We start from the raw sequence: 24,551 nt of genomic DNA, 5'->3' as shown, positions 1-24,551 counted from the left end.
GATTAGCTCCTAAACATTTTTTAATGTAGTAAATTTCAATCGGAAAGTAAAGATTGTTTTTTAGTGACTGATTTTGGCACACATAATTTTTAACTATTATGCTTTGATGAGTAAAGAGGAACAATGATTTAAAGGCCCTTCTGATCGATGGAGGAGGTTTTGATGAAATAATTACCAATGATTAAAGCTTGTTGGCCCAGTGAATACGACAAGATGAATAAAATGTAAAAAGTTGAATAATGTTATTTTCTGTGTATACTTTGCTTATTAACTATATTTTAAAAATATTATTTTATTTTTTACTTATCATTTTGAACATATATTAAGAGAGGGAATTACTTGATTCAAAGTCTAATGAAATATTAATTAAAATTGAACGACAAATTCACGTGAATAAGAGGAAAAAAATGAAACATGATTATATTACTTTATTTTATTTCTTATTTAATGTCCGTTGATGCATTATATTTTATTATTATTATTATTATGAAAATAATGGTCATTATTGGAATAGTTGATGACTAAGTGAGAGAGATTTTATTAAAATTTTTGCGAGAGATTAATATGATAATAATCTGATAAAAAAGAACTCATAAACTAAATACAAATAATTGCGATTAAATCTAATAATATATAAATCAAATTATTTAATTATAATTTGCATAGAAAGAAAATGAATTGCTAGGAAAATAATTTGATAAAACAAAAACGTCTTTTCTATAATCGGCCTTTTCTGTTTCAAATCCTTTCTCAACCGACATATAACAATTATTCACTTTCTTTTTGGACGAAGATTTGATTTATTAATTTTTTCTTATAATTTAATATTATTTTATTAATTAATAATTTCATATCAAATTCAAATTAGATATATCTAGATAAGGTGAAGCTATAGCCATCTTGAGTGTCCAAATTCATCAGAAAGTTACATTATATATATAATTATGCATTTGAAGGATATATATCTTTGACGCAGTGAAAATGACTATTGTTCATTTGATGAATAAAGAAGTTCTGCGTTTAAACCTCAATAGCATATCGATATATTTTGACAGCCACACATCATTCCAGAAACAAGCGAGCAAGAGACTGAGTGACTCGAGGTGAGCGGAATAGAAAAAGAAGCGATCAGAGAATCTAATAAAATTCATAATATTATAAATTAGGGTTTAATAATTAATTCCTAATTAGTGGTACCTTTATAAGTTACTCATAACAAATTATTAAATTTCTCTAAAAGAAAACCAAATCAATTAAGTATACTTATTCAAATGTTAAAACCAGATCAGCAAGAGTTGCACCCCACATTTCATTTATATAATAAGTACTTTTTTATTTTTCCAAAGATAATTGCATAAACACACTGATCGATCTGCTTACCAAAATGTTGGAGAACATTTCCATTAAAATAAAGTCAAATTGATAACCTCACAAATCACGATTATATTCTGATTTCACTAACTACAGATCGAATTCTCTTTTTTTTTTTAATAAAAATTCCAGCAGGAAGGAATCCATATATTGTGCCGAAATATATAGTATATATTTATATCATATTTTAATTCTCATGTGGCATATTAAATATGTAAATACAAACATACCTCAAAAGAAAAGATATTTGCAAGAAAATGACATAAAAGATATTTAAAAAATCTTGACAGCTCAGTTGATTGATTATCTGAACTATTATTTTATTAATGAAGCTTAATAATTTTTATATTAGCTATCGAATTAAAATATATATATATATTTGCAAGAAAATGACACAAAGGTATCTTAATCCACGTTGCTAACATGAGGGTCCTTTTTTTAGATTATCACGTTTCAGTCTATAACATATTAGTAGAGGATAGTTCATTCATTAATTAATTAGTAGGAGTCACATTTGATATATTACTAAATAAAAAATAATCTTTAATTCAACGATAATTAAATAATGATAATAATTTAGTTACTATTAAAAAAAATTTAGAAGTAATTAGTATTTTTTATTAATGTCTTTAAAAATTATAATTTAAAAAAATTATATAACAAAATTATTCACTATCAGAAAAATAACCGATTTGCCGAATTTTGCAAAACTCAGACCTAAGATGTGATAGATAAGTACATATTCACTCAAAAAATCCTTCGATTATATAATATTGTACATAAAAGATTTTGTATTCATAATTTTATTTGTATTGTTAATTGTAGCTTTAATTTATTTTTGATATTATAATTTCATTTTAAGTGAATTAACCGAACCTTTTGTTTGGTAAGATTAATATAATTAATCGAACTGTTAATGAATTTATGACAAGAAGGAGGTTGTTTATCAAACAATTTGAATTTAATCAATTCATGATCAAATAAGGTATCTATGTTATTTGGAATACACATGTTGAATTTAACCACTTCATGATCATATAAGGTATCTATGTCATTCATGCAATGCACATGCTATAATATAATTTACTTAATCCATCAGTCATGTCTATTCAAAATCATATATAAACAAAACACGTTTTCCCATTTTATTAAAATATGAAAAATTAAAGCTTAAAAAAATGAAGTAGATAATTATTGAGATCAACTTGGGTTGTGGTGTATTAGTGGAACGCTCACCCTCAATCAGAGGTTTCGAGTTCAAATTTTGAATATGAAGAAAATTATGTTGTGAGAGCGACACTCCTAAATGTTCCCTTCATATCGCGATTTAAATTTAGTTAAAGCTCTAATGTGAATTTCGAACACCCGTTAAAAATATATATAAAAAAAAGAATAATTACATAGAATCTAATATCGAAGTAATATAAATAATTTTAGAATGAAACACGAGACTGTTAATTTTATTAACACGTGAAATCAGAAATGTCTTTTGCTGGATACAAAATTCCATTAAAACGTTAATCCTCTGACGTCTTTACTTTTCTCAAAGGTCAAAAACATTACGATCAATTATTTTTTAACCAAAGTAATATTTTTACTTTGAAAAGAAAATGAGAGAAAACAATCATTACTTGCTGCAACTTTAATTTCACTAAAGCTACCACCTTTAAACGTAGCTATAATTGCTGTTACGAGGCCATTAAGCCGGTAGTTGCATTATATAATACACATTTTTTAAATAAGATTTTATAATTATTGCGGAGATTACACTAAACATTATCTTACGGATTAATTAGTAAAGTCCAGCATCTCATGATGAATAGGATCTTATCCACTCTGAGTTGGTGTTTTCTTGTAACGGTTGGGGGTTAATACATATTAGGACAATTAATAAGCCTCATATTTAATTTCATAAAATTAATGGAAAGAATCTTCACATCTTGTTTTGGAAAATGTTTAAGGCTGTCTAACGTAGCGGTCAGAGTTTATGATGCACCAATAAAAAGCTATATAGTGAATTCTTTCATCCATATTCAATCTAAATGAATATATTTAATTTTTTTTCTTTCTTTCGATTTTATTGATGATAAAAAAGACTTTCTTTCATCAAGAAATGAGTGGATGCTTTAACATGTACAACATGTATGAATTTAAAATTAATCCGGTCAATGAATAAACGATACTAAATGATTGAACGAAAGTTGTTGACAATACATTACTCTCTTCTTTTCATGTTAGATGAACAACAAAATATTTATCACATATTACTTAATTACTTACTAAAATTAGGATAGAATTACTTTCTTTTTTTCTCAGTTTATCCTTTAATATGACCTTTGAAATATCCAAAATATCTTTTTTCAAGAGGCTAATTAATGCGAACAAAGAGCAAAATAATACTCGCTCCGTCTCAAGTTAGTTATTCATTAAACTAAATATTAATTGATCACTTCACTAAATCAAATCAATATTAATTACATTTTTCCTATATTAGCCACGTAATTAATTATTTTTTAGAATACTCATATTTGCTTGTAAAATTTTCAAGAAATTCTTTTTAGAGGTGAATTATTAAAATTATGATTTCTTAAGTATCGTGCAAAATAAAAAGTAATCAACTAATGTAAAACATAAAAAGTAAAGTTAATCAAATGGATAAATGACAGAAATCTCACCTTTAAGTTCTCTATCATCATTATCCCCTATAAGTTTTATAAATTTTCAAAATCCCTCATTTTCACATATCAGATTAGCGTATCAGGTGTAAAATGTACATCAGATTAGTGTATTATATATAAAATATAATGTATCTTACTTCACGATTAATGTATCTCGCGCATCATATTAATGTATCAATGGTTATATTATTGTATCAGTTTGAGAGATTTTTATAATTATAAACTTATAAGGGACAAATGATAATTTTATCATAAAAGTATGTGATTACTATCCTATGCCCTTAATAATTTCTTAATCACCGTGTAAAAAAAGGGAGGGGGTTGGGAATTGGGATGAAGAAACAACTAATTTGCGGTCAATAGATTCGTCTATAAATAGCTACCCAAAAACAAGAAACTCGTGGAGTCTCACACATTAGTTAACTAATTAAACTAGAAATTTCCCAGTAATAACATTTGATTTTCAGAGTAGTTAAAAGGGCTGTTGACTTGGAGCAGTAGACAGCTAAAAGTAAAAATTGGGACCCTACCCTATGCTAACAGTATCTAATTGACTCAAGGGAGATGGAAGAGCCACTTAATTATGTGGGGTGGGTTACAATTTTGCCCACTAATTAAGACTCCTTATTATTGGCATAAAGTGGAGGAACAATTAAATTTGGAAAACTCCTAAATTCATAATTTAAATTTACATGTTTAAAATTTGAATTGTGTTACAATCCATTTGATTTATAGGACGTAAATTTATTATTGTATAATTAGTTAATAACAATTTGACATCTATAAATATCATACTTTTGCTAAAGTTACTTGATTCATATAATAATTATTCTCTGAGATATATAAAAATCGCATAGAAATTTTTTTCATTCATTTATATTTGTTCAATTAGAATTTTCCACATAATTCTTGATAAATAATGACAAATATGAGTGTTCGGCTATAATGTTTATATTAATTGACCACGAATAGGTCTTTTGTTTCTATTTTGACTAGATACGTGATACTGATAGGGAGAGTATTTGGTTAGAAGCCTCTGGAGGATAGACTTATATAATCTTAGATTTTGAAAATAATTAGAAAAAATAAGTAATTAAAATTAAAAATAAAATCTATTTTTAAAAATGAACTAGTAAATGCGAACAAGATATTTTTTAAGTCGTCCAAGAAAGGTAGCAAAGGAGAAACTATTGCACTTTATTTGTTAGATCCATTTTTTCCTATTGGGGAGAAAGGTTTTATCCGAATATAGGCAGATCCAGGTCAGCAATTCCTCAGCTTTGACCCGCCTTAGAAGAGCCTCCATTAGATGTGTATTTGTCCACGTGGGATCTAATATTATGATTAAAAAAAAAAGGAAAATCATTAACTCCATAAACTTGTTTTAATTTGGATTAACCCTATTTTCATCCTCTCTTTCCTAGTCACACTAAACAAATTTATTATAGTAATCTTACCAATTACGCGGCGATCGCCCTATAAAACCCCGCAATTTCCTCTCTTTTTTTCTCTAAACCATTCACTAATTCAACTTTGTGTGTCTCATTCTTCGCCTCTTAAATAGCACTCTCTATCTAAATTTTAATTCTCATCTCTTTTAGTATTTGCATTTTAGCTACTACTCATAAGTAGTTGCCAAAAGAAAAAATTAAAGCAAAATTTATCGTGCTGCCATGGCTGTCGAGGAACTCTCGGTTGTTCTCCCCCGCGTGCTCATTGTCTCTAGACGTACCGTTCGTAAGAACAAATTTGTTGATTTTGTTGGTACGTTATTTTTTTTTTCTTTCACATGATTATCAAAAAGATTGTAAAATTCTGAATTTCAGATTTTGATTAATTTTCAGGAGAATATCATCTCGATCTTATAGTAAGCTATGGAGCTGTTCCGGTGATTGTACCCAGAGTTTCCGGGGTACATTTGTTATTAGACAGTTTTGAACCAATTCATGGTGTTCTTCTCTGTGAAGGAGAGGATATCGATCCTTCTCTGTACAACGATGAACTATCCGATCTCTCCGTAGAAGAATTGGAAGAAATTAGGAGATTGCACGCTAGCGACACTGCAATTGACAAGGAAAAAGACACAATTGAACTCAGATTGGCTAAGCTCTGTCTAGAAAGGAACATTCCCTATTTGGGAATATGCAGGGGTTCACAGGTACTGAATGTTGCATGTGGGGGAACTCTTATACAAGACATTGGAAAAGAAATATCGAAAAACCTTCCTGAGAATCAGAGGGTAGTTCATATGGATTACGATAACTATGATGGTCATAGACATGTTATACAAGTTGTCGAGGAAACGCCATTGCACCATTGGTTCAAGGACTCGTTGGAAGACGAAAAAATGGAGATTTCAGTCAATAGTTATCATCATCAAGGAGTTAAAAAATTGGCTCAGAGATTTGTTCCTATGGCATTTGCCCCTGATGGTTTAATTGAAGGATTCTATGATCCAGATGCTTATAATCCTGTTGAGGGTAAGTTTATTATGGGACTTCAATTTCATCCGGAACGAATGAGACAAGAAGATAGTGATGAATTTGATTATCCTGGATGTACATTTGCTTATCAGGTACCTCTATAAACTTCAATTCCTACTGAATTTTTGATCTTTTACTACGATAAATTTTCATATATTGGACTATCAGTATTACCCAGATATTCCTGGGAAAAATAATGTAACAGAGGATAATTTTGAATAGTTCATTTGACCGTTTTCGTATTAACTTTGTTCTAACAGTTGAATGTACTAATTTTGGCAGGAGTTTGTGAAGGCTGTAGTTGCATATCAGAAAAAACTGTTAAGCACAACCACAATCGAAAAGCCATTGAAGCTTAATCAAGAAATGGAGAAGAAGAGGAAAATTATAGTTAGAAGTTTTTCCCTTGCTAGAGATTTATACGAAAAAGGCTGTACATTTCAGTCATCTAAAACTTCAGACTTAGATGTAGGAGCAGAATTCCTCGAGGTACATGAATAATTCACACTTGCGTGCTATAATACCATATTCATTTAGAACTTACTGACTCTATCGATTGAATTAACGATGGTTATTATATATGCTATGTTTGCAGTCAAATACAGCATTGAGTTTGCAACAAGAGACAAGATTAAAGCAAATGGGAGCAACAGTAAGGAATGCATCATCTTATTTGCAGAGATTAAAGATGAATGAAGAGAAAGAAAGGTTGGGAAGGAAAGTAATGGGGAAAATGTCGGTGGAACAGCTATCTGATCTAAAAACATTTTACAATATGATGGGACAGATATGTTCTGAAGTTTTAGAGAGAAAATTACAGGATCTCATGACTCTTGATGAGGAATTTTGATATTTCTGCACGAGTTTTATTGCTTTAATTTAATTTTTTTCTTCTTCTCAAGGTTATATATGTAATTCCTTAGCTTTCTTTGTAAAGTCACGTGATTGCGGAACTAAGCAATGCTAAAATATTCATCGCAGATTTTGTTGTTCATATTATATTTCAAACATACTTAAAACAAAATTTTGAATATTTTTGTAAGACAACAAAGTTTAAAAATATTTTCACAACTTGAAAATTAAAACTAGTAGCGAAATTAAGAAATATTTTTCTTAAAGAACAATTGATGTTAATATGTGTCTAAAGAATCTTACTGATTCCAAAAAACTTTGCAGAAACACGAAGTTGCCAAGTTTAATGACCAGTGAAGAAAAAAAGAATAAAAGAATTGAAATTAATTCACAAATCTAAAATTTGTAAAACACATATCAGAATCTGAAAAAATTTTAATAAGAAAAAGATCAAGTCCACTGAACTCACAGTGTCTCCTTAAGGGAATTATTCCCCTCTAGTATCCGAGTTTTGATTTGGAATATGACCTCCAGGATAAAATGATCTCAATCACCAGAGTATAGATATCAAAACCTCCAGCGTCAGCTTAACCACTCAACGGCAGTAAAGTATATTTAGAATACTAGATTTAGTAGTTGAGGAACAAGTCCATGAATTCTATATTAAAATGAGAGAAAATCCCTCAATTTATAGAAAACAAAAGGTAGTGCTAAAAGGTTTTTATTGTGTCTTACCAGAAAGGTCACAAACCTTTAAGTCACAGTCTTTCAAAAAGATCGTCACCTTTCATAAAAATCACAACTTTTCATAAAAGACAACTCTTTATAAAAATCGCAACAATTCATTTTCATTCACACCTTTTTAAAATCCAACAATTTTTAGTACAAGTTATAATAACAATTATAGCAGACATGACGATATTGCTAACCTTCAGCCGTTGGGTGGGTGGATTTTGAGTCATCGAGGAAGAAAAAATAGGGTGCAGCTTAAAAAAAGAAACACAGCCCCACCCCGCTATTTTATTAGCCAAATAAATGATGCAATTAATGATGATATCCAAATTTTTATGCCTAGAATAATTTGTGGTGATTTTTTTTTTTAATGTTTAAAAATTTAAAATTTCAATTTTTCTTACTATATGTCGAATATACATTAATTTAATTAAGTTCATACCATAAATTAATGTTCCACTGACATTAGTTTGTATGCATATATATTAATGTACTTAGGTTCATACCATAATGGGGATAATTCATTTTTTTAATACATACTGAATAAATGAATAATATCAATAATAGTATATATGAGCGTATATACAATATATAGTTATCCAAACAAGCATTTATATATATATATATATATATGAACTCAGATCTAAATGGTACCTCTTTTACTTTTCATATTACTAACATATTAATTAAAAATTTAAATATATGCTAAAAATTGGTATGAGTATATAAATTATGCTATTTATGAACGAACAATAGTTATGCCGCTTATGTTATTAAATTAAAATATGGAAAAAATATTTGGATATGTATCTTTTAATAAATAATTACTGATTTTAGCAATATTTTTTATTTATGAGAAAATTGTATATAATTTCAAATTAAATGTTATAATCATAGTTTGATTCAATTGTATATTATAGCAAATTGTTGTTATTTCGCCTCTCCTGGTGAATCTCGTCCTCTACTCTCGTTCTCTCATTCGACTCTCGCTTTTGATACAAACGCTGCTAGATCTTGCTCGCCACTCTCTCAGATCTCGCTCGTTACCATGCCTCTCTCGCTACAAACAAAAAAGAAATTGTATAAATTGTGTTGCTGTTTGTATAAAGCGAGAGAAAATTGTATATATACACATCCAAAATATACATATTTTTTCGTCCTATATACTTGTCATTTTACAATACAAATATTTTCCTGCCCATTTTTCTTTTGCCTTTAATTTCTCTCTTCTCGTTTTATACAAACAGATTATACAATTGATTTTTTTTATATGTTTATCGAAACGGAAACAATTTATATACATTTATTTTTTTTTTGTATATGTATAGCGAAATATACATATTTATGTTTGGTATGAAGCGCAATTATGCTAAGTATAGTAATAACATACAAATATGATTTTTGTGTTTGTTATATGTGGAAGTTGTTCTTTATTTATTACCATTTATAACAATACTATATTAAATCTACAATAGATATTAAAAAGTGAATTATGAATGCAATATATATGTAATATATCATCAATAAAACCTGTTATATGTGAATAATAATAAATTATTTTTTGTAATATATATTAAAATTATAATATAAATATATGTAAAGTTATCAAGCGAGAAAAGATATTATTGCTATAAATAATAAATATTTTTAATATAATATATTTACGTAAGGATTCCACGAAAAATAAAGTAAATATGTTGCACAATGTAAAAATTTCATTTTCTTTTTGGAGGATCAAATCACGTGAATGAAAATGTCAATTCAGAAGTAAAGCTTTTTTCTTTGTGTGTTTTATTTTCTCTGTCGTAACACAACACAATATGTTAAAATACATAATCTGAATTATTTTTATTTAAGAAGTTAATGTAGTCCCCTAATTCTTGTTTATGTCATCATCAATATCTTACTTACCATTTTTATCTTTTCAGATTCTGACTTAATAAATTCGGCCTAACATTACATACTGCTACTATTTAACTACTCACAACATCTTTTTTGCTCTGTGCATTCAAAATGGAAGGCTTTTTCTCTTTTCAAACCCTAGCTTGCACACTACTCTTCTTCATCATAATCCATCTTCCTCCTCTATTTTCCGACGAAAACAAGTTGTTTTCTAGCTGCGGCAAGTCCTTCAACTGCGCAAATATAACTGAAATTACTTATCCTTTCTGGGGAAAGGATCGACCGAAGGAGTGCGGTTATCCTGGATTCGAGCTTCAATGCGACGGTCAGGGAAACACTGTAATACAGATATCGAACGTAAATTACCTTGTTCTGGATATTAATTTGGATGCTCAAATTATTACAGTTACTAGAAAAGATCTAGGTATAGATGGAATTTGTCAATTTAACTCTACTATAGATAATTCCAATACATTCGAGTACGCTTCGAGCTTAGTGAATGTCACGTTCAATTACGCGTGCTCGCCCTGGATCGGATCGTTCAATTGTCCGATTAATGGAGTGAATCATAAGAATAGTTTTACAATTGGAGGTGATGAGGGAGCTGGGACATGTCATGCTAGTATAGTTGTACCAGGTCGAAAGGAGTTGCCGTCTGGAGGAATAATTCGAGATTTGGGGGATTTGAAGCAGTTGCTGGAACAGGGATTTGATGTGAAATGGAAAGTGGATACTAGTCATTGTAAGGAATGTGAAAAGTTTGGGGGACGTTGTGGATTTGATGCTGGTGCTAATGAATTTAGGTGTTTCTGCCCTGATGATCAATCTTCTTCTTCTTCGTCGTCGTCCAATAATGCCTGTACCAATGGACTTCCTTACTCTGGAACTGATAATAGTAAACCGCTTTCATCCCTGGCTACACCGCCTGGTACGTTTTTCCGATTTCCTTCTTAAGATCTGTGCATTTTCCGACCATTAATTTTGAATTAGTATATTGTTAGTTAATCTAATTAAGAGAACTATAAGTGAATTAGTTGCATTCGTTCAACAAGTTATATATAAAACTGTTTTCATCAATAGTAGTGTATTAAATTTGTATGTTTTGACAGTAGAAGCCAATCATCACCAATAAGAGAGTATTCTATTCTAAAATCTTTAGTTTCATTTATGATTTGAATTATGGGTGAGCGTTGGGAGAGAAGCGGATGGTAATCGTCACGGAAGGAAGAGCGGTGCCGATAAGGATTTCTCCCTTCGAATGGAAAGAAACATACATGCACACACTTTTTAATGTTGGACACGTCATCTTTTAATTAGTGTTTGACTTATAATTTTTTTTTAAAAAAGTTTAAAGATAAAAAGTTAAAAGATTTTTAAGTTAAAAAATTAAAATTATTTTAAATTTATATAATGTCATTTTTGATCTTTTCAAACACTTTCTTACTTATTTCAAGTCATTTTTTTAAAACTTATTTTAAGTCATTTTTTTTTTAATCTTTTTAAGTTATTTTTTATATTTATCAAATACTTCAGAAGTTAAAAACTTAATTAAAAGTAGATTTGACCAACTTTTAAATCAATCCAAACACAATATTGGAGTTCCTTTGGATTGATTTGAATAACTTTTAAGTAAAAAAAAAATAAGAAGTCATTTCTATCCAAAAAAAAAAAGAAAAAGAAAAAAGTAGGGGAGACCTACTTTTGGTTTTTGACTAGTATTCATTTAGATTAATTTATTTTAGGTGTTTTTAAGCCAAAATAGCTTTAAGCAGTTTTGAAGTGTTTGAGTAAAGTTAAAAAGTGCTAATAAGCACTTATTTGAAAGACAAAATAAAAAAAATTAATGTATACTTTAGTCGCGAGTGATAATTATAAAAAGTTATAGTTATAATAAGTAATTAAATAATATAAATTTGCTTAAAGATCTAAACAAAATAAGCAAAAAGTGCAAATGACCCATCTATTAGAAGATGCAACTCCGGCCCAAAATTAACTTTTCTCTAATTCCATCCTAACGCTGGGCTTTTATGGGCTTGGCTTTGTTGAACTAGCATTGCTTGGTAAAAATTAGAAGCCCAGTTCCTTCTCGTCCGGTTATAGTGCACAAATAATTGGTTTTGGTCATCATGGAAGTTTAGCCACCTTATAAATAACGTCAAGCATACAGGTTTAGAGTTTAAAAAATTTTACGTTTGAAGTCAAGTAAATTGATTGTGTAAGTTAGCTTCATTTTTTTTTTAATGTGAATAGCGCCTGAAATTTTGCTAGACAATGCCGAACTTCAAACATGTATATTTGAAGTTTTAGACACATGAATTCGAAACTAAAATCATCTTTGGAGAAGGTTAAACATGTTTTATTTCCAATTGTAACCTTGGATTTAATAGAAGTCTTTGGTGGAAGATCCTTGGAGAGGTCAAACCTGTAATTTTGTTGTTTTTATAGGAGTTGAGAATAGTTTATATTGAAATATAAAATTCAATCAAATATGAGAAAAAATAGCACTCTATTATATTTTATTTCGAAATTGTTATTCTATATCATTATACCCCTTTTTGTTTTAGATAGAAAGCTTTCCTACTTTAGAATGAGGACTCTACTTGCACTTTGTAGAAGTACTTTACTTAATGCACGAGATCCTGTAAGTTGATTCCTTCTGCCGCTACTTCTAAAATCTCCTTCTCCACCTTCCATTTGGTGCATCTTTATTCTAAGTAAGTTATTCCAAGAATTAGCCTAATATTTATGTTTGGACTCACAAAACTCACCAAATGATTCTACATACGAGTCATGTATGGACTTAGAAATGGTAAAAAGCCACCAAACCTGGTTGTTCATAAGCAAATTATAGTATATGTGGTTGTTGGATAGTCCATGACATAGTTGTCCTAATTAGATAGAAACGCTTAACAAACCTCCAATCGCTTTCTAATGTACAAGTAATTTCTTGACTTCTCTATATAATACACCACTGCCTAATCCCAAATAAAGAAATTAAAAAAAATACTAAACAACAAAAAGATGCACCAAATCTTAGATATTCTTTTCTGTTTTTTCTTTTCCACCACTGAAAAATCAACTCTCTAGGTAAGTTTTCATTTTCCTTAAGAGAGCACCTTTGATTTCCTCCACAGTTTAGATTCAGTCAATGTGAATTATTTTTTCCATGACATCCCTAATAAAGAAAAAGTGTAGTATCATTAAGTGAAGTCATTTTTATCACCCAATTTCCTATGTATATCATCTTCTTCATGCTTTATTTCCACCTACTTTTCTGCTCACCTTACACTTGTTTAACAATCCATTGCCTCTTCGTTTAGCCACATTCATTTCCCAATTTTTTCCAAATGAATTCTCAAAGCTTTTACTTCTTCTCTCTGTTCACTCTGTTTTCATCACTTGTACTAATTCATGTACCTCGAGGTTCGAGTGACCCTGATGAATTTTACCAGACTTGTGGGAAAACATATACATGTGGCAATATTAAGGGATTAAGTTATCCTTTTATGAGTGTCAATGATCCTTTCTTCTGCGGCTATCCTGGTTTTGAGCTCAATTGCAATAAGGATGGTAGTACTACAATGGAAATCGAAAACATCAAGTATCGAGTTTTAAACGTACTTCCAACAACCCAAACGATAAGAATTCTGAGGGAGGATATCATGAAATCCACTTGTCCTGTTGATTTGGTTAACACCACTCTGGATTACTCCCTCTTCGATTATGCCTCTGGCTATACAAACTTGACCTTTCTATACGATTGCCCTGTTGCATCCCACTTTGCAGAAATGGATGGTACTTTCACTTGTAGAAATAGCAAATATCACAATGTTTTCGTACTACCTGGTGCTGTAGGCCCGGGGAAGTGCGATGCTAGTGTCACAGTTCCAGTGCCTCAAATGAGTGCTGGTAATGTAGGGTCATTGGATACATCAGGTCTGGCACAAGTACTACAAGAGGGGTTTGATATAAGATGGAAACTTGAAAGTAAAACCTGCAGTAAATGTATCCAAGACAAGGGAAGATGTGGATATGATGAATATTCGAAGCAAACAACTTGCTTTTGTCCTGGTCCTCCTTATGCATCTTCTTCTTGTCCAGTTGCTACTTTTGGGCTCCCTACTTATGGATACGCACCACCATTACCAATATCTATACCATCTCCATCCCCAGGTAAATGTTCTTGTTTTCCTAAAACTATTTCCGGCTCAATTTGCCTTCTTAGTCAATGGATTTGATTCACTCACTCCATGGGGTTTACTTTTTCTTGAGTCGAATTGGACTAATTAACTACTTCAATAATCTTAAGCTAACTCGAGGGTAACGAAAAGGGCCAGTGTTTATCCCATGTAGATGCATAGATTATATTATAATAATGATCGTGTAAAGTTAAACGCTTATCAAGGTCTCAACTTGATTGTAATCTCCTGGATTAGTTTAGTAATCCAATCTTCTGTTACGTTCATCTCTGAAATAATGTATCACTTCCGCTACTGTGTTAGGTCTAGTTTTACGTAGCTGTCATTTTAGTTGGTATTAGGTATACCTCCACCAACCAACCATTAATCATAAAGTCTATCATTGAGATATTCTTTTTATTTTCTCTACATTGAACATATTTTCCACTCAAGGCTGGATATAACTATTGTAAAAATGATATACTTTATGATATGATAGATATCAACTACATCATCCATGTATAACTATTGAGTGGAAAAAAAGTTAGCTAACTTCACATGGTGATGTAGTTGATATATATCTCCAGTATGAAGACTCAGTAAAACAAATTAAGAAATCCAACTACTACTAGTTTGAGTCATGGTTGAATTAGTACGAATTAGTACATCACAGTCAAATGTTCTCCAATTTCTCTTCTAATTTTTAGCATGAGAGTTGTTGTAGGCTCAATTCAGTATTAATATTGTCTCCTTTGAGCCTAAACCGCACAACTTTAACATATGTCTCTAGGTTATATGGCAGCAAAGGCTCTTAGAGTATATGTAGTATTTGGGCATATAAATTCTTAACATTCTCCTAAATGGCAGAGCATGTCTAGGAGATAAATCTGTTATAGCATCTTACAAGTTAGTACTGTCTTTTTTTCTCCTCATAATCTGTCCGGTGAAAAGAATATAATGGTTCACTTAGACGTTAAAGAAATGGATATTAAACCTAACTCAACCCAATACGTATAAAAGAGATATCACCTATCCCTTGAAGGGCTGATGTATGACTTTTCACACCTCCTCTCAAAGAAATGGATTTTAGGCCTAAATCAACCTCAAACGTTAGCTCAAAAAGTGAGAATTGTCCGAGCCATATTGAAGAAACCACTCATCCCTTAAAGGAATGATGTGGGACTCTTCACACAAACTTTTCTGGTTTTGAAAGATGTTTGTCCATCGTTACTGTTATCGCATTTCCCCCTGAAATTCTCATTGTAACATTTAGTTTACGGTTAGCCACTATCATTTTGAATATTTGTCTGTCAAATTGACGAGCACACGGACTCTAATTTAGACATAAAGCTCGTGTTGGATTGTCTGATTAAAAAGTAGTTAATAAGTCTTAAGAGGTGAAAACTACTTCTAGAAGTTGAAGTTGATCGTATAAATAAGCAATTATGTACGTGGACGGAAGAGCACGTAGTTGTATTTGGTTAAAAGCTGTTGATAAACACTTTTTCCAGTAAAAATAGCTGAAAGTGTTGAGTCGTAAAATCTTAACTTAAAGGTGACCAAAATGACTTACAAGAACTTTTGGTGTTACCAAACAAATAGGTGCTAGCTCCAAAAAGTGACTGGAAACTACTTTAACCAACTTATAAGCTTTAAAATGAATTTCTCGTATTTACAGTGTGGAGCAATCATGGGATATCTTATCATGTAACGCAAGTTTTGACACGTTACAATAAACTATTTAGCACATGACTTGGGGTATTTCATCTGTTTTTTTGCACATAATACATGTCTTAATTTTATGACCACTCTAGTCTTAGCTAGATGGTTTCTTTCACGGGACTTACTAGTTCCTTACTCACCAAATATAAATAGACGACTCTAATCATAGTTGTAAATATAATTAAATTTCGTGAGTCATACTAGTAGTTTTATATATTATTAAAGTAATATAATATTTTTTAGGACACGGTGTTTGTTGTATTAGACCAAGTCTAGCACCCCTAAATTCCAATAGAAGCTTCTATATCTCCCTTTTCTTGTAAACATATGTGAAATTTGGTTATCTATTTCGTCAAAAGATCGTTGTACTGGTAGCTATATGTTGACCAAAACATGACAAATAAAGCACCCCATCTTTATCGTTTAATTTTATATCTCATCTTCCTAATTAAATTTGTTGTTCTTCCAAACCTCCTTTCTCTGTCCCTTAAATCCTCATCTCCTTTCAGCTTAGCTCCTGAATAAAGGTCTTTTACCACGATTACCAGTTAGCGCCTCTCTTTCTTAGGTGGTGCTAATTCCCTTAATCAAACAGAAATGCATCCTTATTTTTTGCTCTTCACTTCCACAATATTTATCTTGATCTATATACCGGGGTCTTTCTGTCAAGATGACGAACAATACAGGAGTTGTGGTGAGCCGTTTCGCTGCGGCAGCATGGATATAGTTTACCCTTTTTGGGGAGGGAGAAAACCAGAGTATTGTGGTCATCCAAGTTTTGAGATCAAGTGCGAAAATAACATCCCCAAAATTACTATTGAATCAACAGGATACGAAGTGATAGGTATCAACACCCCTAATAGAATTGTAACCCTGGCTCGCGATGATTTACTGAGTAATATTTGTTTGGATAATCCTGAGAATGCCTCCTTTGATTTAAACACTTTCAGCTATCTTTCGAGTGACCTGAATATTACTCTTTATTTCGGCTGCACCCTCCGCCCTGGTTCGCAATTACCAGCTTCGTCTCCAAATAGATTCAATTGCAATAGCAATATATTTGGTATATATACGCTGATCAACGTTCCCTTCGACCTTAGTCTGGTAACATGCCAGGAAGAAATAATAGTTAGGGTCAATCAAACGAATGCTGTGGCATTAGCCAGTCCTACAGCTTCCGTGGAAGTTCTGAAAAGAGCCATTGCTGGCGGGTTTTCAGTAAACTGGACGGCAACTATTGATTCAAAGTGCAACCAATGCGATAGGTCAGGTGGAAGATGTGGATCCAATCCAGATTCTGGAGACTTTGCTTGCCATTGTGAAAATGGTACTCATCCAAACGACTGCAACGACGGACCAAACCAAGCCGGCGGTAATCTTTTCTCTATTATTACTCATAATTTACTTCGTTCCTCCGTTTCCAGATAATTACATGTCCCATCCATACATACCAGTCCTTTCTCAAGAGATTTGAATTACAAACGCTAACTTAGTAAAGACTCTTTCACAATCAGTAAAGTATCAATTTAATATGAATTTTCTTGCTTGTATGAAAAAATCAGAATAACTTTGAAGGGAAAAAAACCCCAATTAATACCTTCTCCATCATCTTGAAAAAATATTTATTTTTGGACTAACTAGAAAACACAGTATAGTATGGACCAACGGAAGTACTTGTTTTGCATTGCTTATCTAGTATTAAACTCTCCATAAAATTTTGTACGTGTTATAATTTTGTCCAAATTCCATAGGAAACTCAATATACTACAGCCTCTAGCCCTCTATCTACCAGTTCCAATTCTTGAGCGTGTTCGTATGGCTCCTTTTTATTTTATTTTTATTTTTATGTCACCGTAAATATAAATAATCGCTTATAGTATATGCAAATAATATTCTTACCAGAACATCCTTATAAATTAAAATTTGAAATCTTGAAAAATAAGACATGTTATTGCTACCACAAATAAAAAACTGGAACCTAATTTTAGACTTAGTACTGTGTCTGCGTTTGTGCCATTGTTGTACTGTTTACTTGTCGTCGGCGTCAACATTTGGCATTGTCAAACACAAAGAAACTACTTTTCTTAATCCGAGTAGAATAAGCCTCGGATTAAAAAAAAATATTATACAAATAATATGAAAAGTACAATAATTCTCTAAATACACATATTTCATTGAACATTTTTATTGACAAAGTAAACAAGGATACAGTTCTTTATTTGTAGTTCTAGTACTTTTAGTTAGTTCTGTGTTAATTCAAACTTGGTTGGCGCTTGAATAAAACGACTTTTTTACTGTGATATTTATTATATATATATATATACACACACGTCTACCTTCCTCTTTTACAAAAAACAAAATTTGATTTCAGATAATTCTATTCATTGATCAATGCATTAAACATGTATAAAAAAATTATAGTTGGTATTTTTGTTTTCTTGTTTCTAGTGGAATTCACACTAAATTTTTTAGGATTCAATTTTATTGAGGTTTGGCCACACCAAGTTAAGTGCTACTCCCCCAATTTCATCTTACTTTAATTCATATTCCTTCTATTTCTAATTACTTATCTATTTTTTATTGACAAACCTATTAAAAAAAGTAATTATTGTTATAAAAAATTTATTATTTTATCCTTATTAATTGTGAAGTGAATGAATTAAAAAATTTAATATTTCAAAAAAATTCTACGAATTAAAAACTTAAAATTTTCCACCATTTTCAAAGTAATTAATTGATGATATAATAGGTAAAAAGAAATTATTTTTTTTATTTGTCAAAATAAACAAATAACTAAAAATAATTAAAAAAGAAAAAATAGAGTAAGACATAAATATTAAGATAGTTTTTGTTAAGAATATTTTTTTTATTAATAATACATTGAAACTTTAACTTTAATTATTATTAGTTTGTGTAGTTATTTAATATTAAAGATGGTAATATGAACAAAATGTAATTAAAAAAAAACTTTAATTTATTAAAATGCACAAATAAAAATAGAAACACTAAATAAAACGAAACATAAGGAGTAATTACTCTTTTGGTCTAGGTTTATAAATTATATAGATCCTTAACATTAAATATTTTTTGCATAAATAAATAAATATTCGTTTAACTTTAACTTCATATTTATTTGCTTCAATTTTGAATTTTTATAAATTGTTGTCTACTGTTTTATTTTTGAACGTTGTCTGTTATACAATTTTAAAATATTTAATCGTATTTATCAACTTTATAAAATTAATTGATAATTTTAAAATTAGTACAAAATTTATTATTATCATTAATTATAATTATTTCTCTATTATAATTTTATTATTTAATATACTCAAAGTATAATATAATAAACTTAATCTTCAATTTATAATTACTATGTAAATATATATGTCAACTTATTTTATTTAACGATATTAATATTATATTAGACCAAGTTAAAATTAAAATATATATTTACGTTTCATTTAAAATTTAGACGTCTTTCAACTTCTTTCTTTTCTTATTCAACATGAATAGTAATGATATTCAACTTTCAGTCAAATCCTTTTTTTGTCTCAAATGTAATCTCAGATTGTCACCATCTTCCAAACTTCCTTTAATAATGACAGATGTGAATCTGCAGACTACAAATAATTCCAGAGATGATTCTCTTTTCGTATTCCAAATGACTCTCTCCTACCCTTCCACCACCACCAATGGCCGCGGCGGCGCCACCATCACAATTACTCTCTTGTTCGCCACCTTTATTCTCACGACAACCTTCTCCTTCTCTGATGACAACGTCTTATACCCCAATTGTCATCTCACTTACTCTTGTGGTTCTATCCGTAACATCACCTACCCATTTACCGGCGTCGATCGCCCTGACTACTGTGGCCTCCCGGATTTCAAACTCCGATGTGTTGACGATAAACACACCGAGTTCACTCACCAATCACTTACCTACCGTGTTCTTTCTATTAATCAGTCATCAGCGACCATGACTGTATCGAGAATCGACCTCTGGAAAAATTCCTGCCCTTCGCAATTCATCAACACCACTTTTAATTCTACCGTTTTCAGTGTCGACCGTAACGAAGACGATGAACTTTCGTTGAGCTACGGCTGCGATGTATCTGCATTGGTTATCACGCCTCAGAATTTGTTCAACTGTAGTGTAGATGGTTTGAATTCCACCGGCGCATTTTACTTACTAGGTCCAATTCCAAGTGACCCTTTTCTGAATGTCATAACTTGTACAACTATGGTCACTGTTCCGATGTTTACAACAGTGGGTAAAATGCTATATAGCAATGAGATTGCTCTTGGGGAGGCATTGATGCAGGGGTTCAGTGTGAAATATGATACCCCTTATGATAGGCGCTGTTCTGAGTGCAAGAGTCTGGGTGGGAATTGCGGATTTAATGTGGGGTTGTCTCAGTTAATTTGTATTTGTGCTGAAATGCCTTGTGCATTTCTTCCAGAAGATTCTCATGAAAGTTCCTCACAAGGTACTGAAACTGAGAAATTTATCCTCTGATTGATTTAGCTTAACAGTAACCCAGATCGAGAATCGGTACATATAGGTGTTGATTGTCCTAGTTGATGAATCCCGAGTTCATGGTCTGAGACATTGTTTGTTCAACTCCGACATGATTGCATTGTGCTTGATTGATATATAAGTAGTGTATCACGTGTAATCCTACAAGTGGGTCTGGGAAGGGTGGTGTGTGCACCGTCTTCGGCTTACCTTGTGAAAATAGAGAGGTTATTTCCAACTATAATTTTATGCTTTTGCGTTTATACAAGTTATGCTAGTTTTTATCTTATACCACTAATAATATAGGTCTTTGATTCAGGGGATACCCAAAAAGCACTGTGCGACTTGCTAACACAAAAGTGAACTTGAAATGAAGTGTAACTTAATGTGATTTACTAGAATCTTCATGTTAGTTTTTAGATTTCCATGCTATGTTCTCTTCAGGTATCCCTAGGAATTCTTGTTACAGTATGCTTCTTTCTTTTAGTTTGTACTTGTTAGCGAATACATCAATGTGATCTCGCCACATGAGTTCTGTTAGTTTCTCCTAATTCCAGACGGATTTACCTTATGTTTACCTGATCATCAATTGTAGTTACCACTTAATTGACGACATTATGACTGTTTTGCAGATACTGGAAAGAAAAATCATACGCCACTTGCAGTAGGTATTGTCTTCGTTCTAACTTTATACTAGTACAACTCAATTGACAGTCAATGCCTTGAGAAGATTGTAAACTTTCTTCTTTCGATTGCAGGCCTTGGCGTAGGAGGTGCTGTACTTGCCGGCATTGGTGTTGGGTGGCTAGTCTTCTTCTGCAGACAAAAGAGAAAGCGGATTGCATCACAGGCTTCACCTGTCCAAACCGAAAGCAAGGATCTTCCAATTTTGAGTTCAAGCAACGGCCTGAGTTCCTCTTCTACTCCTTCTTCTACCACTTTCACCAGAAGCATTCCCTCTTATCCATCTTCCAAATCTGAAGCTGATTACGGGAGGGGAAGCTCCTACTTTGGGGCTCATGTCTTCAGTTTTGCTGAACTTGAAGAAGCGACGAATAATTTTGATCCATCTAAAGAGCTTGGGGATGGTGGTTTTGGTGTCGTGTACTACGGTATGTGTGTTCTCTTTCTTGCATTATTATTATTTGGTGAGAGAGCTTCCTAACAATTCCAAGTAATTTGTTATCAGGCAAGCTCCATGATGGTCGCGTGGTTGCAGTCAAGCGCTTGTATGAGAACAATTTCAAGCGTGTGGAGCAGTTCATGAATGAAGTAGAGATTTTAACTCAGCTACGCCACAAGAACCTAGTGACGTTGTATGGGTGTACATCTAAACGAAGCCGAGATTTACTCCTAGTTTATGAGTATATACCAAATGGGACAGTGGCAGATCATCTACATGGTAAACGGGCCAAATCTGGCTTACTCTCTTGGCCTGTCCGAATGAACATAGCCATTGAGACTGCTGAAGCCCTGGCTTATCTCCACTCCTCAATTATAATACACCGTGACGTCAAAACCAACAACATTCTGTTAGACAACGATTTCCATGTGAAAGTTGCTGATTTTGGGCTATCAAGACTGTTCCCAAATAATGTCACACATGTCTCTACTGCTCCACAGGGTACACCAGGCTACGTTGATCCTGAATACTACCAATGTTACCAGCTCACTGAAAAGAGTGATGTCTATAGTTTTGGGGTGGTGTTGGTAGAGCTGATCTCATCATTAGAAGCTGTGGATACCAACAGGCACCGCCATGATATTAATTTGTCTAATATGGCTGTCAACAAGATCCAAGGTCATTCAATTCATGAATTAGTTGATCCAACTCTTGGATTCTCAACAAACAGCTCCGTGAGGAGGATGACTACATTAGTCGCAGAGTTAGCTTTCCGATGTCTGCAACAAGAGAGAGATCTGAGACCTTCAATGCAAGAAGTGCTGGAGACATTGAGAGGCATCCAGAATGGAGAGTCGAAAGCACACAATGCTGAGGTACTGGATATTGTGGTAGATGATGCTGGGCTCCTAAAGGACTCCCTTTCTTCTCCGGATTCAGTTGCCGCTGACAAATGAGTTGACAGCTCCACACCACATTCTAGTGGATGAAATATGTTTTTCAGGTCGGTTGAATTCGATGCAAGGTGAGGAAGCAACTACTATTATGGCACTTGTGATCAGTATCTCGCGTCTTCCATAGATAATTTATTTCTTATTTTTGCTTACATATAGTTATGTTGCTATCGTCAATATTTTCTGTGGGAGATTATCTAAAACTGCTTTTCGCATAAGGCAATGTATAAAAATAGTGAATAGGGCTGCCAACATTCTAGTATACATATGCATCTCTGCTCTTTTGTATACCAGGTTTTGTTTCTTTATGGACCTTCTTCTACCTTAAAGTTCATTTATGCTGAGGACATGAAAATCATATGTAACAAAAACAAATGCACAGCAGCAGAACTCATTCTGAGCCTATTCATAGCTTGGAGTGCTAGGTTTTGACTAATCATATAAAGGAACATACTCTGATATTAAATTGTAAAGAGAAAAAAGGAACAAAACTCCAATTCATGGGAACACCATACCTATTGATTGATCTATTATAATTGTGAAGTTCAGGTGAATTCATTAGTTTTTCCTAAAAAAAATCACTAAATATAAATAAATTTTTATTTGATAATTCAGTAACCACTGTATATTAACATGAGATCGTTATAAAAACTCATAAATTTCAATTTGAGAGTACACCTGTAGGACCACATTGATTGATCTATCGTATACAACCATACCTTTGCATTTATTGCTGAAAGAAATTGTTTCTAAATTCTAGGACTTCCTGGCCTCCTAGCCGGCCGAAATAGTATGCTTAATTATTTTATGTCATTTCAGAGGAGAACTTTTAGAAAATTGATGAACTTTTAAATTTCGATTTGGAAGCTGTATAACCTAGAATGTCATTCATCAGTTATAATTGTGGGAATTTGCTGCAAAGTAGGTGAGCTCAATACCTGTTGGCTTGTTACTTGCTGATCATAGAATTGAATGTTTCAACTTTTTCCAGGTCAAGGAAAAATAACAAACAAAAGAAAATGGAAGCAATTTTAACCCCAGAATGTCTATTGCCGTCTGCCTTGACTTGCTTTCCGGTTTCCACCTACTTTCATATTTATGGAGCGATGATTTTCTTGTCGTCTAAAAAGTAAAGCATATATACATTTTGTTCTAACGAATAAATGTGTTTCACAATTTTTTCATTAACGGATAAGATTGTGACATGTGTCCCTATTTAGTAAATGACAGAGACACCAATATCTCAAAAGTATGACGAAAAATATATTTGTCCTTTTTCCTACAATTAATGCAAATATCACATTGCTCTAATTTAAAATACCCTTAAACTTGGCATGAATTTAAGAGTGTATTTTCAACACTTTTCTTGATTTTTCATGAATAATTTCATACTTCTTACAAGATTATATTTTGAGACCACTGGCTATGTCATGTAACAAATCGTAAGTATATCTAAATTTAATTAGTCAAGTAAAAAAATAATTTTAAAACCATTAATAATTTAAAAATAAAATAAACAATTTATCTCAAATTCCAAGATATTTTAATACTTCTCTTCTCTAATTTATTCGACTGAGAGAAAAGAAAAAACCTACACTTTACTTTCTTAGTTTGGTTGCTGATGGGGTTATTTGAGATACTTTTATCCATAAACTGAACTAATAACAAAAAGATATTTAAACGTACTCAAATTGAGAAATATGGTAAAGTCGGCGATTTTTTTAATTTTATTTTTTGATACATTTCAAAGGCAAAACAAATTACTTAAATTAAACACAACAAACATGAGAAATGATAAGAAATTAGTGGGGAAACGACAACTGTGATAATGTAAGTTGGGACACTGGTGACAATAGCGTTAACGCCGAATAATGAGATAGTCATCATCCTATTTTCTTCCGTTGATGGACAACTACTCCACATATATACGCATGCAATTATTTACATAACTTTTAAATATTCAAAATCCAAAACTTTAAATCTTCATCTCAAAGACACAATAACATGGTTGAATCATCTATTCCCAATAAATAAAATGTAA

At 31.7% G+C, this 24,551-nt stretch overlaps 2 protein-coding genes across 5 annotated transcripts; both read left to right on the top strand.

Moving 5' to 3' along the window:
• The first annotated feature begins 5,515 nt into the window (after window positions 1-5,515).
• Window positions 5,516-7,512, top strand: LOC101261981 (putative glutamine amidotransferase GAT1_2.1). Its single transcript, XM_004232286.5, has 4 exons — window positions 5,516-5,813; window positions 5,894-6,624; window positions 6,815-7,021; window positions 7,128-7,512. The coding sequence occupies exons 1-4, from the start codon at window positions 5,723-5,725 to the stop codon at window positions 7,380-7,382; spliced, it is 1,284 nt and encodes a 427-aa protein (XP_004232334.1). The 5' UTR covers window positions 5,516-5,722; the 3' UTR covers window positions 7,383-7,512.
• Window positions 7,513-9,978: 2,466 nt separating this feature from the next.
• On the top strand, window positions 9,979-22,818 carry LOC101262274 (LEAF RUST 10 DISEASE-RESISTANCE LOCUS RECEPTOR-LIKE PROTEIN KINASE-like 1.4). 4 transcript variants are annotated; one of them, XM_069294535.1, is made up of 4 exons: window positions 9,979-10,946; window positions 21,067-21,102; window positions 21,193-21,546; window positions 21,624-22,818. In XM_069294535.1, the coding sequence occupies exons 1-4, from the start codon at window positions 10,130-10,132 to the stop codon at window positions 22,511-22,513; spliced, it is 2,097 nt and encodes a 698-aa protein (XP_069150636.1). In that variant the 5' UTR covers window positions 9,979-10,129; the 3' UTR covers window positions 22,514-22,818. The 4 variants fall into 4 exon arrangements, with proteins under 4 accessions (XP_069150636.1, XP_004232335.1, XP_010316317.1 ...); XM_004232287.5 differs by lacking the exon at window positions 9,979-10,946 and adding an exon at window positions 12,254-14,191; XM_010318015.4 differs by lacking the exon at window positions 9,979-10,946 and adding an exon at window positions 13,309-17,290.
• The last annotated feature ends 1,733 nt before the right edge of the window (window positions 22,819-24,551 follow it).

The sequence above is a fragment of the Solanum lycopersicum genome, chromosome 2 (assembly GCF_036512215.1).
Source record: "Solanum lycopersicum chromosome 2, SLM_r2.1".
Lineage (NCBI taxonomy): Eukaryota > Viridiplantae > Streptophyta > Magnoliopsida > Solanales > Solanaceae > Solanum > Solanum lycopersicum.
The sequence above is the reverse complement of the archived record's forward strand: the minus strand, read 5'-3'. Positions and strand labels throughout refer to the sequence as shown.

Coding starts and splice junctions, on each gene's coding strand:
- LOC101261981 (XM_004232286.5), top strand. CDS start 5,723: ATGGCTGTCGAGGAACTCTCGGTTGTTCTCCCCCGCGTGCTCATTGTC. Junction 6,625..6,814: donor GATGTACATTTGCTTATCAG/GTACCTCTATAA, acceptor TAATTTTGGCAG/GAGTTTGTGAAGGCTGTAGT. Junction 7,022..7,127: donor TAGGAGCAGAATTCCTCGAG/GTACATGAATAA, acceptor CTATGTTTGCAG/TCAAATACAGCATTGAGTTT.
- LOC101262274 (XM_010318013.4), top strand. CDS start 19,424: ATGAATAGTAATGATATTCAACTTTCAGTCAAATCCTTTTTTTGTCTC. Junction 20,406..21,066: donor TCATGAAAGTTCCTCACAAG/GTACTGAAACTG, acceptor ACTGTTTTGCAG/ATACTGGAAAGAAAAATCAT. Junction 21,103..21,192: donor TCATACGCCACTTGCAGTAG/GTATTGTCTTCG, acceptor TTTCGATTGCAG/GCCTTGGCGTAGGAGGTGCT.